This window comes from Telmatherina bonti, assembly GCF_933228915.1.
Source record: "Telmatherina bonti genome assembly, chromosome: 8".
Taxonomy (NCBI): Eukaryota; Metazoa; Chordata; class Actinopteri; order Atheriniformes; family Telmatherinidae; genus Telmatherina; species Telmatherina bonti.
Window position 1 is genome coordinate 26088617 of NC_136626.1, and position 23792 is coordinate 26112408.

General features: G+C 40.1%; 1 protein-coding gene across 1 annotated transcript; it reads right to left on the bottom strand.

The window, feature by feature from the left end:
- Positions 1-730: 730 nt before the first annotated feature.
- Positions 731-23792, bottom strand: colgalt2b (collagen beta(1-O)galactosyltransferase 2b; the record flags this gene model as incomplete). The annotated part of the gene is made up of 12 exons (XM_079244829.1): positions 731-1807; positions 5047-5253; positions 5336-5463; positions 5897-6029; positions 6449-6555; positions 6797-6870; positions 7160-7279; positions 10291-10495; positions 10590-10724; positions 11186-11303; positions 11424-11534; positions 23572-23792. 12 exons carry the CDS (start codon positions 23790-23792, stop codon positions 1534-1536), a joined length of 1833 nt encoding a protein of 610 aa, XP_079100955.1. The 3' UTR covers positions 731-1533.

Genomic DNA, 23792 nt, shown 5'->3' on the forward strand with positions numbered 1-23792 from the left:
CTCCTCCCCCTGAACCCCAGTTCTGAGTCCCTGCTTTCCTGTTTCTCTGCCTCCAGCCTTCACTCGTCAGATCTCACAGCAGACAGGAACCATAAAACTGTGAGCTGAAATTCACTCAGCCGGTAACAGCAGGAGCCAACACACCGCAGTGTCATTTACATGATCACTGCTACGAAAAACCACATTTACAGGGAGTCTGCAGCTCCTTTCATGTTTTACCACAATTAGGTGAAATGCCACAAAGCTTATAAGAGTCTGACCTCTGTTCGAGACTAACCAGAGGGTCATGGGAACACTTGAGGGAATTTATGTTTGTTACTCAATAGATTAAACAATAATATACATTAACTAATGAAAGCACTGTTTTGGTCTGATTTATTCTAACAGAGAAATGAACGCGTATCAGACCAAGAAATCTTGTTATTCGTTTATGTCTGCAAACACTCCATCGTGCCATTACAACAATAATGACCCTAATAATTCAAAAAGCAAAAGTCAGCATTCTGCTGCATTAGTTTTTGCTGCAGAGAAAGTAAAAACACAGAAGTATGGAAGTTGTTTTATTGGTTCAGCCCAGCAGCACAAGTGAACAAAGAAAAGCCTGTATCCAGGATGAGAAAAATGTAAAAGACCCAAAGTCCTTCCCAAAGATCTTAAAACACATCAACTGTAAAAGCTTCAGACCGACACTGTTTCATTTACTTTGATATCTACTTGTGCGGTGTGACAAATGTGCTGCAATGCTAACAAGCAGGACCAGCCTGCTGTGAAAGATTTTCTTTTTGGAATAACAAAAACTTTTAGCAACCGTTGCTGCCCTGCTGCTTGGTAAGAAAAGCTGCACTTTCATTCTTTCTGCAAGTTTGTCTGAGTGCTTCTCCATTACATCATCCAAAGAAGTGACACCCTTGGGTATGATACATCAGCCTCTCTCCTTACACACATGGTCAATCCTGTAAGTACATGCATATGTTCATGTGCATGCCGGCATCCTTAAAAACACATAAATACAGTAATGTTAATGCACATTTTCACAAAAAAGGGGGTTTTTAGAAAGTTTTAATGGTCTTTTATTCTTCAGCTGTCTGGTTGATAAAAAAAAAAAACAAACCACACATCTGCTCTGTTTAAATAGCTTTATATTTTCTTAAACATAAAAAAAATCAATTCACTTGAGAATGTTTTTTTTTCTTTCACATCTTTAAAATGATGTAAAGTTTCAGGCCACTGTGTGTCCACATGTCCAGAGGATGCTCACGGGGAATAAATAAAGCTTTTCTGAAAGTTTTGCTGGCCTTCGTTCTGCTTTTCTTCCTGGTTTTTTTTTTTTTTGGTCTACTTAGTGTCCCGTCTTCAGGCAGAGGATTAGATGGGCATCTTATTTCTGCTCATATTCACCCGTGTATGTGTGTGTGAAGGCATCTGTGGAAAGTCAGCTCACTGTTCAAGTATCTTTTCAAGTGTTGGTACACATGACATCCGCTGTGTGTACTAATTAAAATCGTCTTTTCCTCCAAGTCTCATGGATCCGTTTCAGAGTTCATCCCGTGAGGCTCGGGCTGCGGGAGGCGGTGAATCTCCAGTGACACTGTTCTGTGCCACCGGCCTGATGCGACCCTGCTGGGCTGTCTTGCGGGCATGCTGCCGGTCCCAGTCTGTGGCCACAGCCTCGTCGTCCCAGATGGTGGAAGTCTCTGTGTCGCTGATGTAGCCTGGCTCTCCGGTGTAGTGGGTGGGATAGATGAGCAGCGGCTCGACGGAGAAGGCCTTCAGGTCCCGTGGCTCAAAATGAGACATGTACTGAACACTGAGGAAGGCAAGGAGGGGATAGAGGGAGAGACAGAGATGGCTGTTATGTGAAAATTCATTGTAATAGCAAGTGCTTATTTAACTTCATCTATTGTGAGTATTGAATTTTTTTCCCAGTCTGGAATACACAAAACCTTTAAACACTATATGTACATAACAATGTGACTCATGATTTTGTTCTTGCATTTCAGAGCGTTGAAAAAGTGAATATTTGTTACTTCTGCCTTCAAGATGAATAAAATGTCCACCAAACCTTTCTGAACAACCATAATCCACTTTTTTTTTTTTGCTCACGTGGAATTTCTCCACTATTAAGTGAATTCCACATATTGTCTGCAAAACTGTATTTTTTGAAAAAAAAAAAAGTAAATATTTTTCATTTTACCTTTATAATCATTTGTGCAATGATTCCTAAATGATAAATGGACGTGTACTTACATAGCGCTTTTCCAGTCATGTTGACAGCTCAAAGCGCTTTACACTACGTGGCACATTCACCCTTCACACATACACACACACACTAATTTCTCGATATACACATTATGGGGCAACGTGGAGATCAGTGTCTTGCCCAGACACATGTCAGGGAAAGCAAGTCTGATCCACTAACCTTCCGGTTGGGAGAAAATTTCAACCTTAAAGCCTGTAAAATGTCACCCTGTTACTGTTCTGTGGCAAAGGTCACTGCAGCTCATGCACCCATTTGAACCCATTTTGTAAAAGCTACTGACACATCAAATCCCCTCAATGAGAAGTTCTGCGGTCTATAATCTGTTTACCGGAATTTAATTTCGTCACGAAAGCAAATTTTCAGGATGTGAAAAAAGTCAAATAGGAGAACAGGATGTTCTGCACTGCGCAAACATTTTTTTCCTTTTTAAAAAAAAACATCTGCACCTGCATTTCAGTTTTTATTCTTCTTCCAAACTGATGACAAGGCATCCTTTAATTTGTTCATCAGTTTGAGTCCACGTAAACAACCAACATTTCATGGACTTGTGAAAATTGCTGCAGCTCGTCCCAGCATTTCAGGGCAGTCTCAGTAACTGGAACTGAAAACATAAAACACCTGTGTGGGATTACAGAAGTAGGTGCAAAACTCCCCCCCCCCATTGCCACTTTCCTATAAAGGGAAAGTAAAAACTTTTAATGTCTAGCCATATTGATTTAAATGTTTTGAACAGCAATGTAAAGCCATCTTGGTCCAACTGTTCAGTGTTGATAATATTAGATAACACTTGCATGATCCCATCGGATCAGGAATTAAGCAAATAAGAGGTGTTGCTTTCCACATCTTGTCTGAGGGTTTGAGGTCAGACATGTCTATAAATCACCAGTGGAAATGCTACAAATGAGTGTTTGTGTTTTTCATTGGACAAGAGAAAATAGATCCAATCCTTCTCTGGTTCCTGTTTTTGTGTCTTGACTTCTTATTACGCAGAATTTGCTTTCCTTTAAAGCCTAACTTTGAAGCAAACCTCACAGTAAATTCAACAACTAAGCAAATCACAGTTTAGACACCAAAGCTGAAATCTGTCCAAACCGCAGTGATGAGCACGAGTTGAGCAGTAATTCTGTTTATGACGTAGTTTCATCCCATCAGATCCAAAACATACCATCTGAGTTCATTAGTTTGCTGCAAAGACACTGGTGTCGTTGCCAGTCTGCAGAAGCTCCAGAGGGAGTATTCAATGCCGCTGTGCTCGTGACACATCATCCTGGAGATGTCGCAGGCAGCGGTCACCACAGAGGTTATTCTCTCCCGGCCAATCAGTCTGTTTAAAGTCTGTCAACGCTCGACTGCTCAGTGAAACCCTAAACCTTTATTAAGGCTCAAAGGGGCTGACCTGCAGTCAAACTGCACACATCTTCCACACCGTTGCATGTGATCATGCATTTCTTCTTCTGTTTTTGTTTGTGGTCAGAAAACTCAGTCAAAGAAAAAGGAAAATAGAAATATTTACTATGCAAAAAGTAGAAAAGGCCACTTTTACATTAGAAACACTTGAAGCGCATCACATTTCTGTCCACCTTTCTCTTTTCTGACCTCCAAACAAACTCACCTTCTCTTAACAGTGAATACACACAGTGTACTTAGTAATCTATACACTGCACCTTGGACACACATCTCCATGTATTTATAAAGTACCCCACACACACATATCCACAGTGTTCATCTTAAACCCACCCTCATGCTCAGACCTCTATCAATGGGAATCCTGTCCCCCTTCACCAACTAGCCGGAAGAGCCGTGCTGCTCCACATTCCTCCGCGAGAGAGAAGGAAGGGGGAAGAGAGGTGGGTGACACAGGAACAGAGGAGTTGTGCAAAGAAGTAAATTCTATATTCTGTTGAAGAAAGTTAGAATTTTAAAAAGAAGAGTGCACAACTAGTGGTTTAGAAGACGGGGGAAACAGGAAAGAGATGGATGGAGACTAAGAAGCTGAAGGTGGTGGGGGTGGAGGCGTGCAGGGCATAGTAGTAAGCCCCAAGGAGACAGAAACAGAATTAAGGCATTGTGTCCCGTGCGAGGCACCATACGCAGCGAGCCCCGAGCGAGCCCCGAGAACAATCTGTGCCCTGTGTGAGGAAAGAAGAGGAGGGAGGTGGTGCTGGAGAGAAAGGGACTGAAAGAGGGGCAGGAAAGTGTTTCAAGGAAAGACGTAGAAAACTTGAAAAGAATATTAGTTGGAGTGGAACAAAGCAGAAGTTGTGGTTTACCACCCGAGCAGTGAAAAGCCTAAACACCGCCTCAGTCTAAAAAGTCACCAAAGGAAGAGTAACATGCATGTTTGAGTCTATGTATAGATAATTACTGCACTGCAGGCCCTTTAGTAGTTCTGCGATGGTAACTGCCTTTGTGGTTTTGGATGCTTTTTTTTTTTTTTTTTTTTTTTTTTAGGATGGGCAAAAGTCATGGATGGCATGTATTTAAGATTTTGCATTTTCATATTTCTTTTGCATGTATTCAGAAAAGAAGTACACATGTAATCACCTCTCTGTGGTCCTCAGTAAATATTTACTCGTCTGTTCCGAAACCAGACTGTCTGACTAGGTATTTGCGATCATCATCCAGTGGTACTGCTAACTGGATCACTACAGCTTTTCTACATTACTGGTGATCTGATTCTTTGTATAGTACATGCATGTTGGCTGAATTAAGTGTTTGCAACGTATGTACTGTAATTTTACACTGAAGGAAAGTAAAAAAAAAAAAAGAAAAAGAAGAAGACTTACTTTGGGTGTTTATTAAACATGACAGGCAGGAATTCGTCAACAGGCAGCATCTTTGTAAAAGGCTGAGCATCCAGTAACTTTTTGGCGCCTTGCTGTGAAAGCGCGTAACCCAGCGTCCAGTATGAATAGTCAGCTTCTACCAAGTTGTTCACCCCATCCACTGACTGCTCTGGCTGCTGCACCTGCATTCGCTTCCGCCCCACGTAGCTAAGACAGACAGAGCATTACTGTACATAGCAAGGCTTCAAATGAAACTATCATCAAATTAAAGTTTCTGTAATATTCTCACATGAGGTCCCAGTCCAGCTGGGTTCGGTCTATGTCGTCCATTATGGCCTGAAGCCTTCGTTTAAACCTGGGCTCAAACCTCACGTCGTCCTCTAAAACCAGAACCTTCTGGAGGCCTCGTTCAATCACCTGATGGTCAAACACAAACAGTCTGGTCATCATCACAATTAGTTGCAGCGTTGCCACATGTCCTGATTACATCCTCCTTTTTTGGATTTTGGGAATCTTTCATTTATGATCAATGCCTTAAAACCCAACAAAAAAACAAACCCATTCATCCTTTGCAAAAAAGCACTAAACTGAAGGTATGGCCAAATTGGCTCTCACAACTCTGAATAATGAGGCTACGATTAATACACACTCTGAAATTAAATATTGCCATCTAGAGCTGATGGCTGCAAACAGCAGCTTACTACTGCTTCTAAGAATTTGACATTTTTAAACTCCTATTAATAATGTTTGTGCAGCATCAGTTGCTGAATTATTAGAAAATCTTTGTCCTACTAACAAAAACTTTAACCTCTTTATTCCACAACATTTTGTATTGTTGTGTATCCCTGACCTGTGTCCATATGGAGTGATGACTAAGGAAGCAGCCGATTTCTCCTCTGGTAAGGACACGACCAGAATAGGGATCTTTGTAGCCCGGCATCATCTCAATTCCCAGTGCCTGGAGCTGGGATGTATTCAGAGCCCTGAAAAGTATAAGATGAAGAGCTGGACTGATGAGGAGAAGAAGGTACGTTATGCACACGTTATCCATCTTATTTAGTTGTTAGTGGAAACAGACAGCAAAAACATGCACATAAGGCTGCAACAAACATTTCCAGGCAAACAAAGGCTTGGGAAAGGATTAGGACATACTTTGCTGTGATTAAAGCAGGCACAGAGGGAGGAAAATAAGTCAAGCATATTGCGACAAATACCAAATCTCTGTTTGGAGAGAATCAAAAAGCATCGTAACAAACTGAAGACAGAAGACTGAGCATTATCTAACTGCTGTAGGTGTGTTATGTAGGAAAACTGTTGTGCATGCAGACAATGCACAGCATTTGCTGTCAGCATTGCAATATCGTACAAATTAGTTCATCAGGTGCATGCACTTATGACCTACTTTCCATCCACTGCGTCTATCAGTGTGGCATGGAGACCCAGAGGGGCCATCGTTTTCAGCATCCGGGTTCTTCTGTCCAGCCGCCGCTTCAGGTTAATCAGGAAAATCTAGACAGAATGAAATGAAACATTTGAGGGAAATATTTACAAAGCCTTTGAAACCTGATTTCATATCCTTAAGAATTAAAAAACAAAAACGGAGATGTCAGAAAGGAATGATGAAAGGATGAGATCAAACAAAGGAAGAAAGAAAACTGGGACAAAAACAGGAAGCGGTACTTCCTGATGAAACTGTAAATATACAGAGAGACAGAAGTCTCTGGAAGGCAGAGCTAAAGCTTTAACTTACTTCATCGAAGCCCATCTTGTCTGAGGGGGTGGGCGGTGAATGCACGTACTCAGAGGGCTCGATGTCATGGTCAACTGTTTGCAAACAAGAGAAAGGAGGGGAAAGATTCAGAATCAGCAACAACAGCGGAGAGAGAATGATCTCATTTCCCAGGGACAAAGCTGTGAAGGAGCAAAATGAGATGTTGGTGGGGGGGAGGGCAAACAGAAGGGAAGGAGGAGAAAACCACAAAGTGAAACAGAAGAGAGTTGAGAGGATGCTATCGAGAAGGTTGTGGAGGTCAGGAGATGAGCCTGACAGATGAATTAACCAAGTCACAACATGTGGAGTGAGTGTGAGCAGATGCATGTGTGTACTACTCACTCAAAGCTTCTGTGATGGTGTGTATGAAGCTCTCGCTTTCATCCTCCACACTTTGCTGCGCCTTTAGAGGGACAGGCAGGAAACCGTAGTGTTCTCTGTTACACACATACATCTGCACACCTAACACACATACACAGAAATGCATACACACAGTTGTGTAAATACGACCTCTTAACCCAAACACATCAAATAAACACGGAGATGAGACCACAGTGGACGCTTGTCCTTCCGCCAACATGTCCTCTATTCTTACTGTAAACTTTACCTGCTTTCTGAACGTAAGTTACAAACTTTCACCAATAAATAAATTGTATTATGATGAGCAAATGTAACTTGTAAAGATATTTCTAAAGCTAAATAAGCAGTTCAAATAACATGCATGGCTGAACAAAATGCATGGCTGAATCAAATATTCAGATTATTGCTATAAATTACTTTGCAAATGTGAGTTATAAATTTTATTTGTTTGTAACTTTAAAAAACCTGAACTTTTTTCAGCAGTAGCATACTTTTATTTTATTTTACATAATGTTTCTACATGTTTCAGACGGGATTAATCTGCCTTTCATCTGAATCCACCCACTGTTACAGTAATGTTGGTAAAATAAAAGAGTGTTAACTCCATATGTAATTAATAAGTGAATAGACAACTATATACATAAACATACAAAGTGAATAAAATGAACTAAATCTGAAATAAAACAAAATAAAATAAAACAAAATTAAATTTGTATTTAAAAAAGTGCAATTTTTTTCAACTAAATTCAACTTGTAATATTCTAATAACACATTCCCCAACATGCTGAGCATTCCCTGGTTAATGACTGTAATGATTTTGTGAATGATAATATGCTAATGATCTTATCATTTTACCATGTACTAGTATATTATATCTTATTTACACCTATGTTTATCGAATGTGTCCTCATGGAATAGTTTGGTAGATGAGAGTCTACTGTAAGTTATATGTGGCACAAAGGTTAGGCTGCTCTTAGAAACACCTGATGAAAAATGGACCACTTTGAGAAAGTGAAGGAGAAGCTGCCATTGTTCTTTGTTTTCAACTGTTACATCTGGCCAGCAGGGATTTTAAGATAAGCGTATCAAAACTCAGCTCACTCTGCAGAGGTGGTGTGTATGATCTTTCCCTAGCAAAATTAAAACACTTTCACCTGCTCAAGTTTCTCTGTTTCTGTTGTTTAGTATAGAGGTGGTGTAGGGATGTGAAGTGCAGGTCTTTGCAGATGTCTGTCATTTGGTTCAGCACAGCCGAGTTAGCTCTTTCAGCTCCCAAAACACCCTTAAATGACTGTAAGTAGTATACATGCATACATATAACCTATATTACCACAAGTATTTAATCTGACTAAATCTTCTCATTTCTTAAATATGACATTTCTACATAAGGACTGAAATAAAAACATAAAACGCTGTTACATATGTGAACAATAAATCCTGTTGACGTAGCAGCTGTTTGCAAATCCTGCTCCACATGACTCATCAATCTTCTGCCTCCAGTGCTGTCTGTGCCATTAAAATGTGTCCAGATGTCACTCCATTTACAATTAATTTTTATTGTCGGTTCCCTCCTTTAATCTGTCTTCTGCCTACAGACTGTGGTATTGCTCAGCATCCTCCACCTTTCAATCCTTTTTGTTCCATTTTTCTTTATTTAACTGGAGAATGCTGCTCAAATTTGTATGTTTCCCCAATAATACTTATCAGCATCTCTTTTCCTCCAAGTACAGCATGAATATGTTTCAGAATGTCGATCTTTCAGCCTATTTCTTATTGGGTTGTTTATATGTTCTTTATTCAGTTTTTGTGTCATTATAACACTATCAATGATAATTAAGTCATGCCTATAAAGAATGTAAAAACACAGCTCATTGTGTCATATATTGCTGTTTGCTGTCCGGATGCTGATGTTTGCTAGTTAACAGTGCTTTTGCATTATGGACATGTTGCTGATATTGTGCATCACTTTGCATATGTTTCACTTTTTATTATAACATATTTAGTCATTAACCTAAATCACTGTTACTGTCAATGCATCAGTATCTCAAGTGGAGACACAAAGAATATTTTATAGATTATAGATTACATATTTAAATAGATTACATATTTATTATTATTTAAGTATCATTATTTGCACATATTGACTGTAATATTAATTCACCAGAGCTAAGATCGGTACTATCCTACTGATACATTGGACATACACTTCTAACTTTTATGTGTGACCTTTACTGTAATTTTTTTTTTATCCCTGTTTATTTAATTTCTTATTATTATTATTATTTATTAACATTCATTTCAATTGACATCTTTTTCTATGCTGAACAGACAACTTGGTTCAGGGTAGTGAGGACAATCACCAGAAGATGATGCAACTGGTTTTGTGTAAGGGCAAAAATGTCACTGGTTAAGAGCCTGCTATGTTGCATTGTTGTTGCAGGGAAAGAATGTGTTATGTTGTTGTGTATAATCTGACTTTACACATTTTATACAATAAAATGCAATCTATATATATATATATACATATATATATATATACATATATATATATACATATATATATATATACATATATATATATATATATATATATATATATATATATATATATATATATATATATATATATATATATATATATATATATATATATATATATATATATATATATATATATATATATATATAAGGTGGTGGAACTAATCTGTGAGATGGAAGAAATTCAGAGACGCTGCGTGTGATATTAAGTTCCCATCTGTTAATGTTTATGTAAATGCTTATATGTTTGTTTTCCTGTCAAGACCCTGTTTGTTCCCTGGTAGGTGATTATTCACATCAAGCAGAAAAAAATCTATAAACACTGCAGCCTACAACCATGCACAAACAACACACATGTACCCATTTATCTTTATTCTGCCATGTGCATATAATCATTAAAAAAAAACCTTTGTGTTAAACAGCCTGTGTATAATGCAAAGAAAAGTTTGCAGCCATCTACTAATGAAAAAGTTTAATAAGTTACTAAAAGTCCTCTGTTTATGTAAGTGTAAATGGCACGACTCATTTGCATCCCTTCTATAAGCCTTGCAGTCTGCTGCAGGTTTCAAACTGACCTGCTTGGCGTGCTGAGAAGGCAAACACCATGATGTCATCAAATGCCCAGCTGTAGTCTGGGTGAGGTGGGTAGAAGGCCAGGTCTCTGCTGGATTCACGACGTAGATCCAATAGGAAGGTGCTGTGCACCATGGGAACAGGGAAGCAGCCAAGCCTTTTCCACTCCCTGATAGGCTGATAGTCAGGTGTTCGCTTATAGTAACCCTGACAAGGTGGAGGGAAATTAAGAACACACAGTTCAGATAATACATCTAACTGAGCAGATGGACAGATGGAGGGATTAAAATCCAAACCGCACCTGTGGGGTGATGCCACACCAGAAGTTGGAGTACAGAGAGCGAGACTCCAACATGGGAGCCACCAAGGTTAAATTCTCAGCCATCAGAAGGTGCAGCACTCGAGGGTTGGTCAACAAGTTGTCGCTGTCAACAAACTACAGAGGAGCATGCTCTGAGCCCCAGATCCATCAGGATGTGCAGAAAGCAGAGAGACTTATATGCTAATAATTTGAAGGAAGCTGAATAATCTTAACAAATGAAGTGTACTTTGGCAAAGTTACACATTCTGACACAAATCTACAAATGTACGACATGTCAGTCTTTCTCCAGCTGGCCTGATGAGTCGTTCATGCAGAAGAACTACACTGTTATTAAACTGAAACATCAAACTCCTCATAACCTCTGCCGATCGTCTTATTCTAACAAAATTAGCAACGACAGCTTAATCCACCATTCATGTTTTGGGATAATATCTTACATTAGTATAAAATTTAATGTGTGCACACTCAGGAGGGGGACTTGTCTTTCCAGCAGAGTCCACACTGCTGCTGTCAAGCTTCATATAATTATCCTGATCCACAATATTCCATAGTTCAGCTTTAATCAGAGGAGTTACCAGTATGTAGTCTGCCCATCTCTCCCTAGCAGACTTCAGAGCTGCCTGTCTCAGCTTCATTACATGGTTGAATCTGGAGGGAGGCCAGTGCTTTGGTCCCCACTCATCTGTGTAGGATCTGATGCAAAAACGTAAAGAGTCACTTAGAGAAACTGGACTTTAGCATTATTGTTCTTAACATTATATGAAACAAAGAAAGGAAAGACTTTTTAAATAGTTCTCATTGACAGAAACTCACCTTGGTTCCTCTAATGGTCTCCACTCCACGTAGTGGTAAATGCTCTGAGCTCTCTTCAGCCATTCTCTCAACATCGCAGTGGTGTTGTCAACATTATGGTCTGTCGCTGCCCTTTAACACCAATCAGACAATCCAAGTTGTCATTAAAGTCAAGAGCCACAGTTTTAATTCCAATATTCAACACACAGCCTGTTGGGGGTGCATCTGCTAAACACCTGGACACAAACACATCACGCCAAGACTGTCAGCAACATTAAACAATAAATGTAGAAGGCTGAGGCTGATTGAACAGGTTGTGGTAGTGTAATCCAGGACATGCTGAGAGAATGTTATGGAAGAAGACATTTAGTCTAATAACTGTCTGATGTTACTACTGACAACTTCAGTGTAGCAAGAAAAAGCTTGTTGCTTAATTAGCCGCAGTGCTGAAAAACAGACACAGTCTAAGGAGCCACTGTGCACAATGATGTCATTGTAAGAGGTTTTGGTTACAAAAAAGTCAAGCTCTAATGCTCCCTAATATTGGTAAGCCTACAAAAAGCAGAAGAGCCAGACAAACCTGCAGCTCTTTTGAGCCTTAATTTAAAATTGAACTAATGCATTATGTGAAAAACCGCTCAAGACTTTGCAAAAGTAAACTGACAAAACACCAATTTATACAAACACATATACAAACACAAGTGAAGTAAAATGAAGTTAGCGAAGGTGCGGCTGCTGGTTTGTCACCACTGTGGTTTGCTCTCTGCGTCTGTTTCTTTGCAGAGATTTCCACCTCAGCTCTTAGAGCTCACTCAGAAGACACTGTGACCACTGTATGAGTAGTTGACAGTGTGTGTGTGTGTGTGTGTCTGTGTGTGCATGCATGTGTGTTTGTGTGTAGGTAAATTTCTGCAAGAGAAATTAAAAATGTAAACAAGCAAGAGGGTAGCACTTTATCAGTTCAAGTTTGAGGGCATCATTAATATAAATATCACCTGTTCCTTCCTCTCCACGCATTTAGAAGGTCATTTTAAGAAGAAAGATCAACAGGATGCAAGGCTACAGCCCGTCCTTGTGTGTGTGTATGCAAACATACACACACACTAAGTGTGTTGGAGTTTTCCACTGCTTGCTGTAATATTCCTTGCTGCACTGTCTCCAAATCGCACCTAATTTTAGACTGGGTGAACAGAGATAGAAACACATACACACATTTTCTATACTTTCAGCATGTGAATGTCCAACACCTGCTCTTTGCATGGTAAACAGCCATACACAGGACACACACATGACTGTGAGTGACAATGAAAAAAATTCACACATGGATTTGCTGCATGGATTATCAGTCAGCTTCAGCTGGACAGATAAATTCTTCCAACACAAACAGCTGGGGAAGGAGCACAACTCACATGGCCAATAACTCTAACACGATGTGTGTGTGTGTGTGTGTGTGTGTGTGTGTGTGTGTGTGTGTGTGTGTGTGTGTGTGTGTGTGTGTGTGTGTGTACTTTCAAATGTGTGGCAAAGCATAAGGATGATCATTTTTGTGTCCGAGGAATGCTTTTTACAGGACACTGACCTGTTATTTATGCATTGCACCAGTGCTAGTTTAGAATTTTAAATGAGCATGTCAAAGGTAAAATTGCGTGTTATAGCAAGTGCACACTTGTCTGGATGAGTTCATAACTGCACTAAAGAAAAAAAAAACACTTCAGCATGAGCTCAGCTTACACAAAAACACCTGACTGGAGGATAATGATAGATGCTCAAACACATCTTCATATTTCTTCAGCTGCTAATCGCTGGAGGAAATAAATGTGTTTCCACATGTCGCGCAGGACAGACCAGCCTCCAGGCAGAATTCCCATCAGCAAACTTCAGAGTTAAACAATACATCCCTGTATGGGAACATGCAGTATGTCTGAGTTGTGTGCTTGTTGATGAAATGTAAGAGGCAACCAGAGTTAGTAAGATAAAGGAGGTGATAAATGAATATGATGAACATACGTGAATGTTTATGTTATGTTGTTTATCTGGTAAATAGTAGCTGAAATATGCATGTGTTGTACCAAACTAGAATTTATTAAGGTTTAACAAGTCAAATGAAGCCCCTTCAGGGCATAGAAATGATGGGGATAACTTTGTAGGACTTTCACTTGAGTCATTTCTCACTTTTTACAGGCTGTTTTTGGCAGGCGATCATCCAGTTCAAGGTTGAAGCAAACCTCTTTTCATCTGTTAGGAAAGGTTTGACACCACGGGAACTGTTCCTTCAGTACATACACAGATTTTAAACTGGTGCGATTGTCAACCAAACTGATCTCACTGGAGGCATATGGGGCAACAGGCAGGGCTCTGGGAACTGGTGACTTTTCTGGGTGACTGGTGCCCAGTGGGGTTAGCAGCTGTTAATCAGAGCCTGCTGGGGTCTGTGTCCCGTGGCCATGCGGTGGGCTCTGGCTGGGGCCTTCCTCTGCCGCCTTGTGGATGGATACGTGGTCGTGTCTGTGGTGTGTTAGCTGGGTTCTGTGCTCCAGGATTGCTGGTGTTCCTCCAGGTGTTGAGGCCCACCTAGTCTGGCAGCGACCTTTGCTGAGGCGCAGCAGCGTTTGCCCCATCACCACCATCACTCTTCGTTCCTCATATTCTGCAAACTGATGGCAGTCACTGTGTCGTCCTGTGGGTCAGCACACTAATAGCTGTTTTTGTTTACTTTTTTGGTTTCGTGTGTTCCTGGTATTTTGTTGTTGTGATAAATGCTTTTCTTTTAATGTTTATTTCTTCCAAACGTCAAACAGAACGTTCTCTGTCATGTTTCTGTACAGGTCTTATATTTTGTAGTAGGTGTTTCTGTTTGGATTGAAGAGCTGTTGTATCTGGTGTATCTTTATCTCCCCTTTCTACTCACCACTATTTTTCTCTTTTCTGTTTTTCTTTGTCCTTTTTTGTCTCATCTTGTCAGGTTTATGTAAATTTCAGTAATAAAGAAAGCCAATTTGTTCAGTACAACACTGCAGCCAGATTTATCTGAATACTACAACAGGACAAGTGAAAAAACAGAGATGATGACACTGAATTTCAGTTCAGTTTTTGTATTATTTGGCATGAACAAGCTTTTTCTGCCAAGTTCTCCTCCTTGAGAAGGAACTATTTCTGATGAAGCTCCAACAACAACTAATGGATGAAATGAAGATGAAGTGAAGAGCCTCTCAGATTTTAAGTCACCTCTTTGCGGATTTTTTTTTTTGTTTTGTTTTGTTTTACTTCAAACTTTATTTTACTTTTCACGTGATGTAGATTTTTTTTTCAAGACAGATGCATCATTGTTTGTGTTCTGCATTTTAAAACAACTCTATACAAACAGAGTTATGCCAGGTTTTTACTAATAGCTGGTAAAAAATACTATTTTGTATCAGCCAAACTGTTTCATTTTTGTCTTTTTTTCATTTTCAAAGCAAAAGATGCAAGACTAAAAAATAATAGAGTGGCTAGAGCTGTTATGTTTGGGTTTTTTTGTTTTCTTGAATGCTTCACTGGTAAGTTTTAAATGGATTAACAACCAAACACAAAAAAAAAGCACTTCTCTAAATATAGTAAAGTACAAGGACAGTACTAAAAAACTACAAAGATATCAGTGTCCAAAGAAAAGTTTGAAAGACCTTCAGAAAGCATGGAGAACTTTGGTCCAAAACCACTTAAAAAGATTAGAAGAAAGACTGACTGCTTGGAAGTGTAACATAAATAAATGCAGGCTAGTTCAGCTTCCACAGTTCTGTATTTTGGTTCAGATGCTGGAAGATCAGCCCTCCTCCTGCCTCGCCGCTCCGTGCTCTCAGGACTGAGTACACTGTGTGATTTCCATAACAAGCCTTTGCATCTTAGAGCCCTCTCATTTCTAGATATGTGAAACAAAGTGATGCATGACCCATGGCAGCATTCGGACACTGCATGTACATAGAAACATATGGACTGTAGCAAAAGGCTTGTTTATTTCCCTCTAAAGGCTTCATAAGGAAGAACACAGAGCACATTTTGTGTGCAGAAATCCCTCGCGTTTTCTGCATGCTTTCATTTCCCAGACTCATCCTCTCCTCCATCTCAGTCCATTTTAGTAGATTCATTCTTCTTCTGGAAGCAACTCCTGCTATGTGCTCCTATTCCTTAATTTCCTCTTTCTCCAGGCAAGACCAGCCGCTGCTGCTGAAAGGCAATTTTCTTAGACTGATCTCAGGTCAGAGACTCTGAAGCTCTTTTCAAATCTACCAGATTATTCAGCTCATCTGCCAATGCAAAGTGAAATCATACTGAATGTGCAGCACTCTCTGCACAGCAAAGGAAGCGATGTGATGAGGCACGGGTTTCCATATGACAGAAATACACAACAGTCTTCTTTTTTATCCCTCCATACCTTTATAACTCTCTCTCTTACCCCTCTTACCCCTCTTGCCTCTTCACGTTACTCTTCTGAAGTTTACAATGAGCTACAGTCTCATTATTTTGTTGCCTGCAGCTCAGGTATTAGGCTTCCTCTCTTCTCTGAATTTCTGATCAGCATCTGGACAACACATGCATCCTGAGCTTTCACCTACACATCCCACCACTCCCCCTCCGTATCACTCCAAGGATGTCCATTTATTCTTCCCATTATCTAATCTGGAGGAATCGGTCTTTCATGTGCACCTACTGCACAAGATTCATGTCTGACTCTTTCGATAAAAGATAAAACTTCTAAATGGTCCCTTCTTGCTTTTTAGTCCTCTTTAAACAGTAAAACTGCAGGGGAATGGTGTAACCTGCCTAATATTGTCTGGTTCCCATCATGCAATCAAAAAAGAATAAATCAAGCATCCACACAGGATCTTTGGAGATGTCATGTGATTGGGATTTTTCCAAAACATCTCACAAATGCTTGGAAACTTGGAATCTAGGTAACCTATGTTATTGATACCACCCTACTAAACAACTCACAATGCGTTGCAAAAAATACTAATGTTGCTGCCTTGCTATTGTAATCCTGTGAGAGAAAAGAAAAAGTATGTTAAACACCACTGAAGATGGTATATCACCTCAAATTACAGCCATCAACCCAAAATTTGTGCCTGACTGCAGCACAGAAACCTGCAACACATTGGTCAACTATTACCCTCCTTCACCTAACCTGATCATTAACATTTCTTCATCTCTTCCTGGCGCTCCTCACCTCTGGCAACAACCCACTCCAGAAAAGTGTGTCGGCTAACCTGACCCTAAATACAGAGGCTTGTCTCTGAAAGTGGCTCTTTCAGATAAACACAGGTCTGAAAAGACCCTGCAGGCAAGTGTCACCTGATAGTTGATTCAATAAACTATCTAATATCACTGCCAATAATGACTGTGCACTATGTGTAATCAAGAAGCAAAGAATGCCTCTTTCAGTCCCGACCATGGTGGTCTTTAAACATAATAACTACAGTGCTGTGGCTTTACTTCTTAGCTGACGTGGCCGTCAGTTTGTTGATGGCCTAAGAGGGCAAAGGAGAAGTAGGAGGGGGTCGATGGGTAAAGAGATGAGGGGGAAAGGAGGGAGAAGAGTAGGTGGGGGGAGGGCTTTGATGAGACAGAACCACGAGACTAAAATTCCTCACAGCGCTGAGGGTCAACAGAGGTGTCCCAGTCACACTGACATGCGATGTCCAACATTTATAAATTCAAAGCAAAAAACATTTATCATACTGGGATACAAAATACCGCATGTACTGACTGATGTTGAAAGCTACTCTCCTATAATGGCTATTCACCATTTCAACCTGCTCACTGAATATTTGCTGTTTTTTCACCACTTTAAGGACAGAAAAAAATGTCTAATCTGGGAAAATGAGCCTCAAATCCAGTGTGTTTTCAGACATGAGTGCTGAATTTTCTTCTCTCTGATTTCTGCAAATCATTTGATATTTATATATTATTCCAAAATGCAAACTCAGTCTTCATAAGAGGAAATTGCTCAAGGTTGACTTTGATTATACATCTTTAGTGAGCAAGTGAGGAAGAGACTTTGATGTTTTACTGGTAATAAAAGTATTGATATTTGTTCTGAAACAGTTTAATTTTCCTGTTTCATTGCATTTTGCATCAATGTAAGTATTTGTATTGAATTAGTACTTGTCTGTTTTATGTTTGAACCTTCAAAGTAATAATGTAAAGAATGAGCAAATGAGAGATGGGTAAAGGGGAAACATGGAGCTAAAGATGGAAGAACAAGAGTTGTTAAAGAGAGAAAATGGGAAAAGAGGGGAGGTGGGAAGGAAAAAAGAGGGAATGTGGGATTAGGCTGTTAAACTGATGAGACAGACAGATTAACAGGATTAAAATTATATTTCCTAAATGAGAACATGAACTGTGCCTTTATAATGACAGTCCCACAAGTCATAAAAACACTCTTCTAAAAATGTTGCCGCCTCAAAGATCAGTCTTTTTCTTCCTCTTTGCAACCACCTCATCTAATATGGCTCCCTCATATCCATTTTAACAGCTGTGATGAGATGTTTACTACTGTTGTCTTCAGCTGTTTGCTGCACTGCCAGTATCTGACAATACTGCAGTTGCAGTTTGCTGAAACACATGCAGCTTTTAACCAAAACTTTGCTGTATGAAGCCAGCTACACAAATAACCATTTCCACTTCAGGGGAGAGACTACATAGCTTCAAAAGCCCCGGGGACTGGAAAGTACATTCTTTTTTTGGCACCTGACCGAACAGATATGCCAAGATTGCAGCCTCGAGTTTCCCATGAAAACTTTCTTGCTACAGGGCAAAGAGGAAAGGGCTGGTCTATTGGCAGGTTCATCATCAGCTGCATCCCCTCAAGCTTCAAAGAGAGTTTCCTGGTTGAACGCAGGGCTGGCAAAGATTAAGCTCTGCAGTCACTGTGTTTGGAAAATAGCCACTTTGCTCAAGTGTAATAACACCTCATCATCAGGTGTGAAAGAAAGTTCCTTCCACAGATTCCCTGCAGCTATATGAGCAATGCAAGGCAAATTTTTTATATAGCATATTTTATACATAAGGTAACTCAATATGAATAATCAAAGCTCAAATAAAATGTAAAAAAAAACAAACTCAGAACAGTCCAAACTTGCTCATTTCAAAGTGACGCATAACAAACCATATGGCCTTCACTATTTCATGCACTTAATGAAGCTGCTCTTCATGATCATCCATCATTGGAACAAACACAAGCAGACACATATTCAATACACTGCTATTGTGATGAGTCACTATTGTTCACAGATGACAACAGATTCCCACTTGTTTAGACCTATTTCTTTGTTTAAAAAACAAATATTCTTAGAGTAAGGGTCTTGAACATTCAACCTTTTAGGGATCAATAACCTATAGTCCTGTGAATCAGTTCTAGTCAGTATTTCATATCAGATGAAAAGCAGAGGCTGACAGACTCAGAAGGATCACAAGACCCAACCAGATCCAGACAATGGAACTTTATTACGACATAGTAAAGTAAACCATCACTGAGTGTCTGAGCTTCTGCAAACAATAACAATGTATCAAGCAGCAACTCATTTTCAAATAACAATCTATTTTTCCTCCTCATAAGAGGAAGTTGCTCAAACTTCTATCATAGATCATGAGACATTTAGTTGTTTTGCATATCCCAGCTTGTTAGGAAGCTGAGGCCAGAGCACAGGGTCAGAGAGGCAAAGGTGCTGCTGGAGCAGATAAGGTTAAGTGTTAGTTAAGGACCTCGTTCAAAGGCCAAACAGGGTCAAGGTTTGTGGTAGAGGTAACTCGGTGATGCCGGGACTTGAACATTCAACCTTTTAGGGATCAATAACCTATAGTCCTGTGAATCAGTTCTAGTCAGTATTTCATATCAGATGAAAAGCAGAGGCTGACAGACTCAGAAGGATCACAAGACCCAACCAGATAGTTGCAATCTCATCTCAAAATCGACTAAAACTGCATTGTTTGTGCCTAAATGAAGCCGTTCATTTTGAATCTTTTGCAAAAAGGTGGATGTGTGTGAGGCTGGGATGCTTGGAGATACATAAAGCTTCAGTTGTGGATTCCTTCTGTTCAGTGACCTTGTTTCATTTCAATCTGCTTATCTGGAAAATGTCACCTTGAGTGTCTGGAAATTACATCAAAAATAGGAGAAGATGTTTAAAGACCTTCAAAGTTTCCCACAGAGTGGATGTGACAGCAGAATATGACTCCTCCAGTGATGCTGGTTGGGATCTCAAAGATGATTGCATCCTATTACTCTGCACTATTCTCACTGTGGGTCCTATGTAGGTGATGAAAGAGTGAATGGAAAAAAGGAGCCTAAGCCAGGAGAGCTGGAAGACACAAACACCCATCAATAACACAGGAATATGCGTCAAAATACACACAAGCTTGCAAAATTCATCATTACACTTAAAACCAACTATAATAAATAATTAGACAAGCTCTTTTTAGCAGTAAATGCTGGTGCTGATCCAACGCATGCCGACATAAAACATTAATGTTCCACGTTAATCATCCACAAATGCTCACGCTGTCAGTACCAGATAATGCAAAACAGCTCACTCCAGCCTGAAAATCTGTTCCACACACTTGGATCAAGTTCCCCCCTTGTCATCAGCCGAAGCAGCAGCCCATCATATGTACAAGTTATGCATATTAAAAAGCTGCTGATTGAGGTCAATATCTCAGTGGTTAGACTCCTTCACTGGAGGTGTGCAGAGCCTTTAACTAGAAAGCATAAATATGCTTCAAGATGATGCCACCAGAACTTTTCCACACTACTGTGAAGCACAACAGCCCAGTCAGTATAAATCCACAGACAAATTTTACTCAGCATTTCAAGAGCAATTTATTACGGCCCGTTTACAACGGCGTAACACAGTGCACTTGTGAAAATAACTTACTTTTATTTCATGTCATGTTATATCACATAGCATCCTTTCGTGGTAGAGCGAGCATGTAATTACATTAAACTCTACTCTCCAGCTGACAGCAGCAACTGTAAACATGGCAGGACCTGTCAGGCAGGCCTGAAAACTCATATTTAGGCAACTATGGAAAATTTCCAACTCATGCAGTCATTTTATGCCTGAGGCTTTCAGGTTCTTCAACATTCTTCCAAATTCAACTGGGAAAATAATAATAGCCACTTGTTGGCTGCTTAAGGCTCCCCAGATGTTTTGTAACATTATATCAATTTGATCAATAAAATGCAAAGGAAAAAAAATCCTTCCTCAAATCAAATCAAGCAGCTCATTGTCTCTGTGTTTATTCAGTCATACGTATGGGATGCTTGACTTCATCATAAATATGAAAAAAAAAACAATGTTTAATGACAGAAATCTTCTGAGGATTGACCAGTGATGTCAGCGCTCTTGTTTCCAGTTTAGGTCCAACACTGACAAGTCAACAAATCATCTCGACCCTGAGCTCGGCACCTGGGAAAGCACTCCACTACCACATGAACACAACCAGCAAGCAACCTGCAGCAGTCAGCAACAAGCGCAGCACGGAGCTATCAGCAGCCTGAAATGTAGAGTTCACCGTTGGTCTATTAAAGCTCAGAATTTACTAACCTCAGTCATTTGCTTCCCTTGCTTTTACCTTCTTGAAACATCATGAGTTCACACCCGTTATCTGAATTCTTTATGAAACTGTGAAATTTATCATCTCTGCTGTGGATTTCACCTGCCTGCACCAAGCAGTATTTTCCCAACCAGGTAATTGGTGTCTGAGTATGAATTGTCTTTTAGCAAAATATTTCATGCTTTTAATGCATATGTATTGTTCTTTTGTTTTTTTTTCTTGGTTTGGGGGTAGGGAAGGCAGATTTTGTCAGGTTTGTATGTTAATGTTCATTAACCAATCTGCTATGCCCTTTGGATAGTTTCCCAATATTAACACCGTCGACCATCTCCTCTCCACCCCTCCCTTTTCCTAATTCCTTGCATTCTTTCATTCTCAGGCAACACTGCGAGGGGTTTTCTTGTCGTTCCGCCACTTCCCAGAGTGACCCGTGATGACTTGCAAGGGGTGGGGGTGATGGGGTTGCTTCAAAGAGTAGGCAGATTTAACTAAACATTCAAACTGTCAGTGGACATCAGAGTTGATGAGATAGAAGGGATCGGGTTTGTTAAGGATCACGTCATCAGGTTCAACCTTAAACTTTGGTCCAACAAAACTTCCACAGCTTACCATGATTCGATGTTTTCTTTGGAGAAGTAGATTACTCTCTTTGTAAATTACAGCATCATGTAAAAACCTTGAGCCATCTCCTTATTTCTTTTTATCTCCCTTTTCAATCACAATCCCAAAAGAAATGTTCAATAATTGAAATTTTCTCTTCCTGCTCTGTCATGTTTAAAATAAGCACCAGTGCAGAAAACCAGAAAGAAAATGATCCAATCTACAATTCAGGGCTGAATACTGAAGGAGAAACAACAGAGAATCCTTCCATATGAAAATAAAAAAGAAGTATTTTTCTGCACTGTCCCCCAAAATATATGTATAGTGGTGTAAAATGCAGTTCCACTATTACTCATCTATACAAAGCATCACTCTTCACCTCAACTGTTCTCAGTGGCTTCAGACAATGGCTTGGGTTGATGTGCTGAAGATTTCTTATTAGAGTAAATTAGCTCTCTGTAGCAAACTGTAAATTGTCATGACATGTCTGCAGGCATTTACTGAGTGGTTTGGGATTCAAACTTAGCAACAAAGATGATGACAAGGAGCAGAGAAACATGGATCTATTTGAGTTGTATTCTGTTAAACATGTCATTTTCTTAACCATTTTAACCACAAAAAACAAATTACAGTTTTTCAATGTAGAAAGTTCATAACATAAAAAGTGTTTAAATGTTTGACATATTTTTATTGTTTCATGACTGAAACTTTTTAGTCTTGTTTATGGACCATGAAACACCACCGTATATATCACACGCTTATATCCTTTAATCATTATCTGATTATTTTATGGTTTCTTTGACCAGCCTTGTATCCAAAAACTTAGAGTAAAAAATAAAAGTATTCTCATATTCATGACACACTGTGCAAGGAGTAAATATCAGCTCACCTTGTAAAAGAATGTTGTTTAAAAAAAGTGACCATGTCAGGGAAAATACAACATTATAACACTTGAAATAAATGCAAAAACATGATGAGTTGATGAGTTGGATCCCTGTCCAAATTCTCTTCCAATATGGTGCAATCAAGTTCAATTCCAACAAATAGATCCGTAATGATACTTTTTGTTTATTTTGTAGGCAACGATTTCCTTTTCTGTCTGCACAGGCTGTTCAGAAGAGATGCCACCCATACCTGAAGGGCCCCTTCCTCTGTTAGTTAAACTTTGACCTTGACTGAGGGTGTATGTACTATGGCTGTCTTTTTTATGAGGGCATCTGAATAAGAAACAGACCAGGACAAACAAAATCAGGGTAAGGGTAGGAAACACAACAAAATGACTGGTGGAAAACACTCAGGGTACATAGAGAGCTTTCATTTAGTGACAACATTTACTTTTTATTTTACTTTATTTACTAAGAGGCCTGAATTCTGTTTTGTTTTTTGGTTTTTTTTTTTGTTTGTTTTTATCCAGTTCTATCAAACCACTAAGCCCTGTTTCAGACCGTGCAAAGGTGCACACACACATTTTACGCATGCCTTCCCAGAACTCACACACCCCTCCTGTCCCTGTTGCTGTCAGACCAACTCAATGTCTCCTTTCATCCCTTCACCTGCAGGGTCCTTCTTTGTCTGCGCTCTCTTCCTTTGAGCAAACAGTCTCCTGGACCCCCACCCGGAGTGAGCCCCCCATTCAACACCTACCAGTCCTGCTGCTTTTAGGAGCCAGTTTCCGCAAGTTTGCGCTGACTCAGATGCAGGGAACACTGATTAAGGGTTAAGTCTAACCTCTAACATACGCAGCAGCTCTTTCATCTTCTCCCATAGTGTGCAATTTAGATGCCGGCGGACACGCGAGGTAAGTGTGTCGTAAAAACACAGCAACAGGTCTGCAAGCCCACGCTGACAAACACACACACACACACACACACACACACGCCGCGCTCAGTAGCTGAAAGCACGTTTAAAAAGCTAGTCTCCTGTCACACGCACATCCCCCCCCCCCCCCCCCCACCAGCATCCCTGCTGGTTCCGCTCTCACCAGATCGCGATGCGCTCCTTCGGGTAGTCCAGCCGGTCGATGCAGCCCAGGTAATGTGGAAGGCTGTGCGCGGCGTTACGAGCCACGATGGCGATCATAACCTTTGGTTTCAGTAGGGGGGACTCGGGCTTGACCTGTTCCTGCACCAGCGTCACCAGCTCCGACACGCCGCCGGGCACCAGTGCGGCCAGCAGCGCCCACAGCACACCGACAGCCCTCAT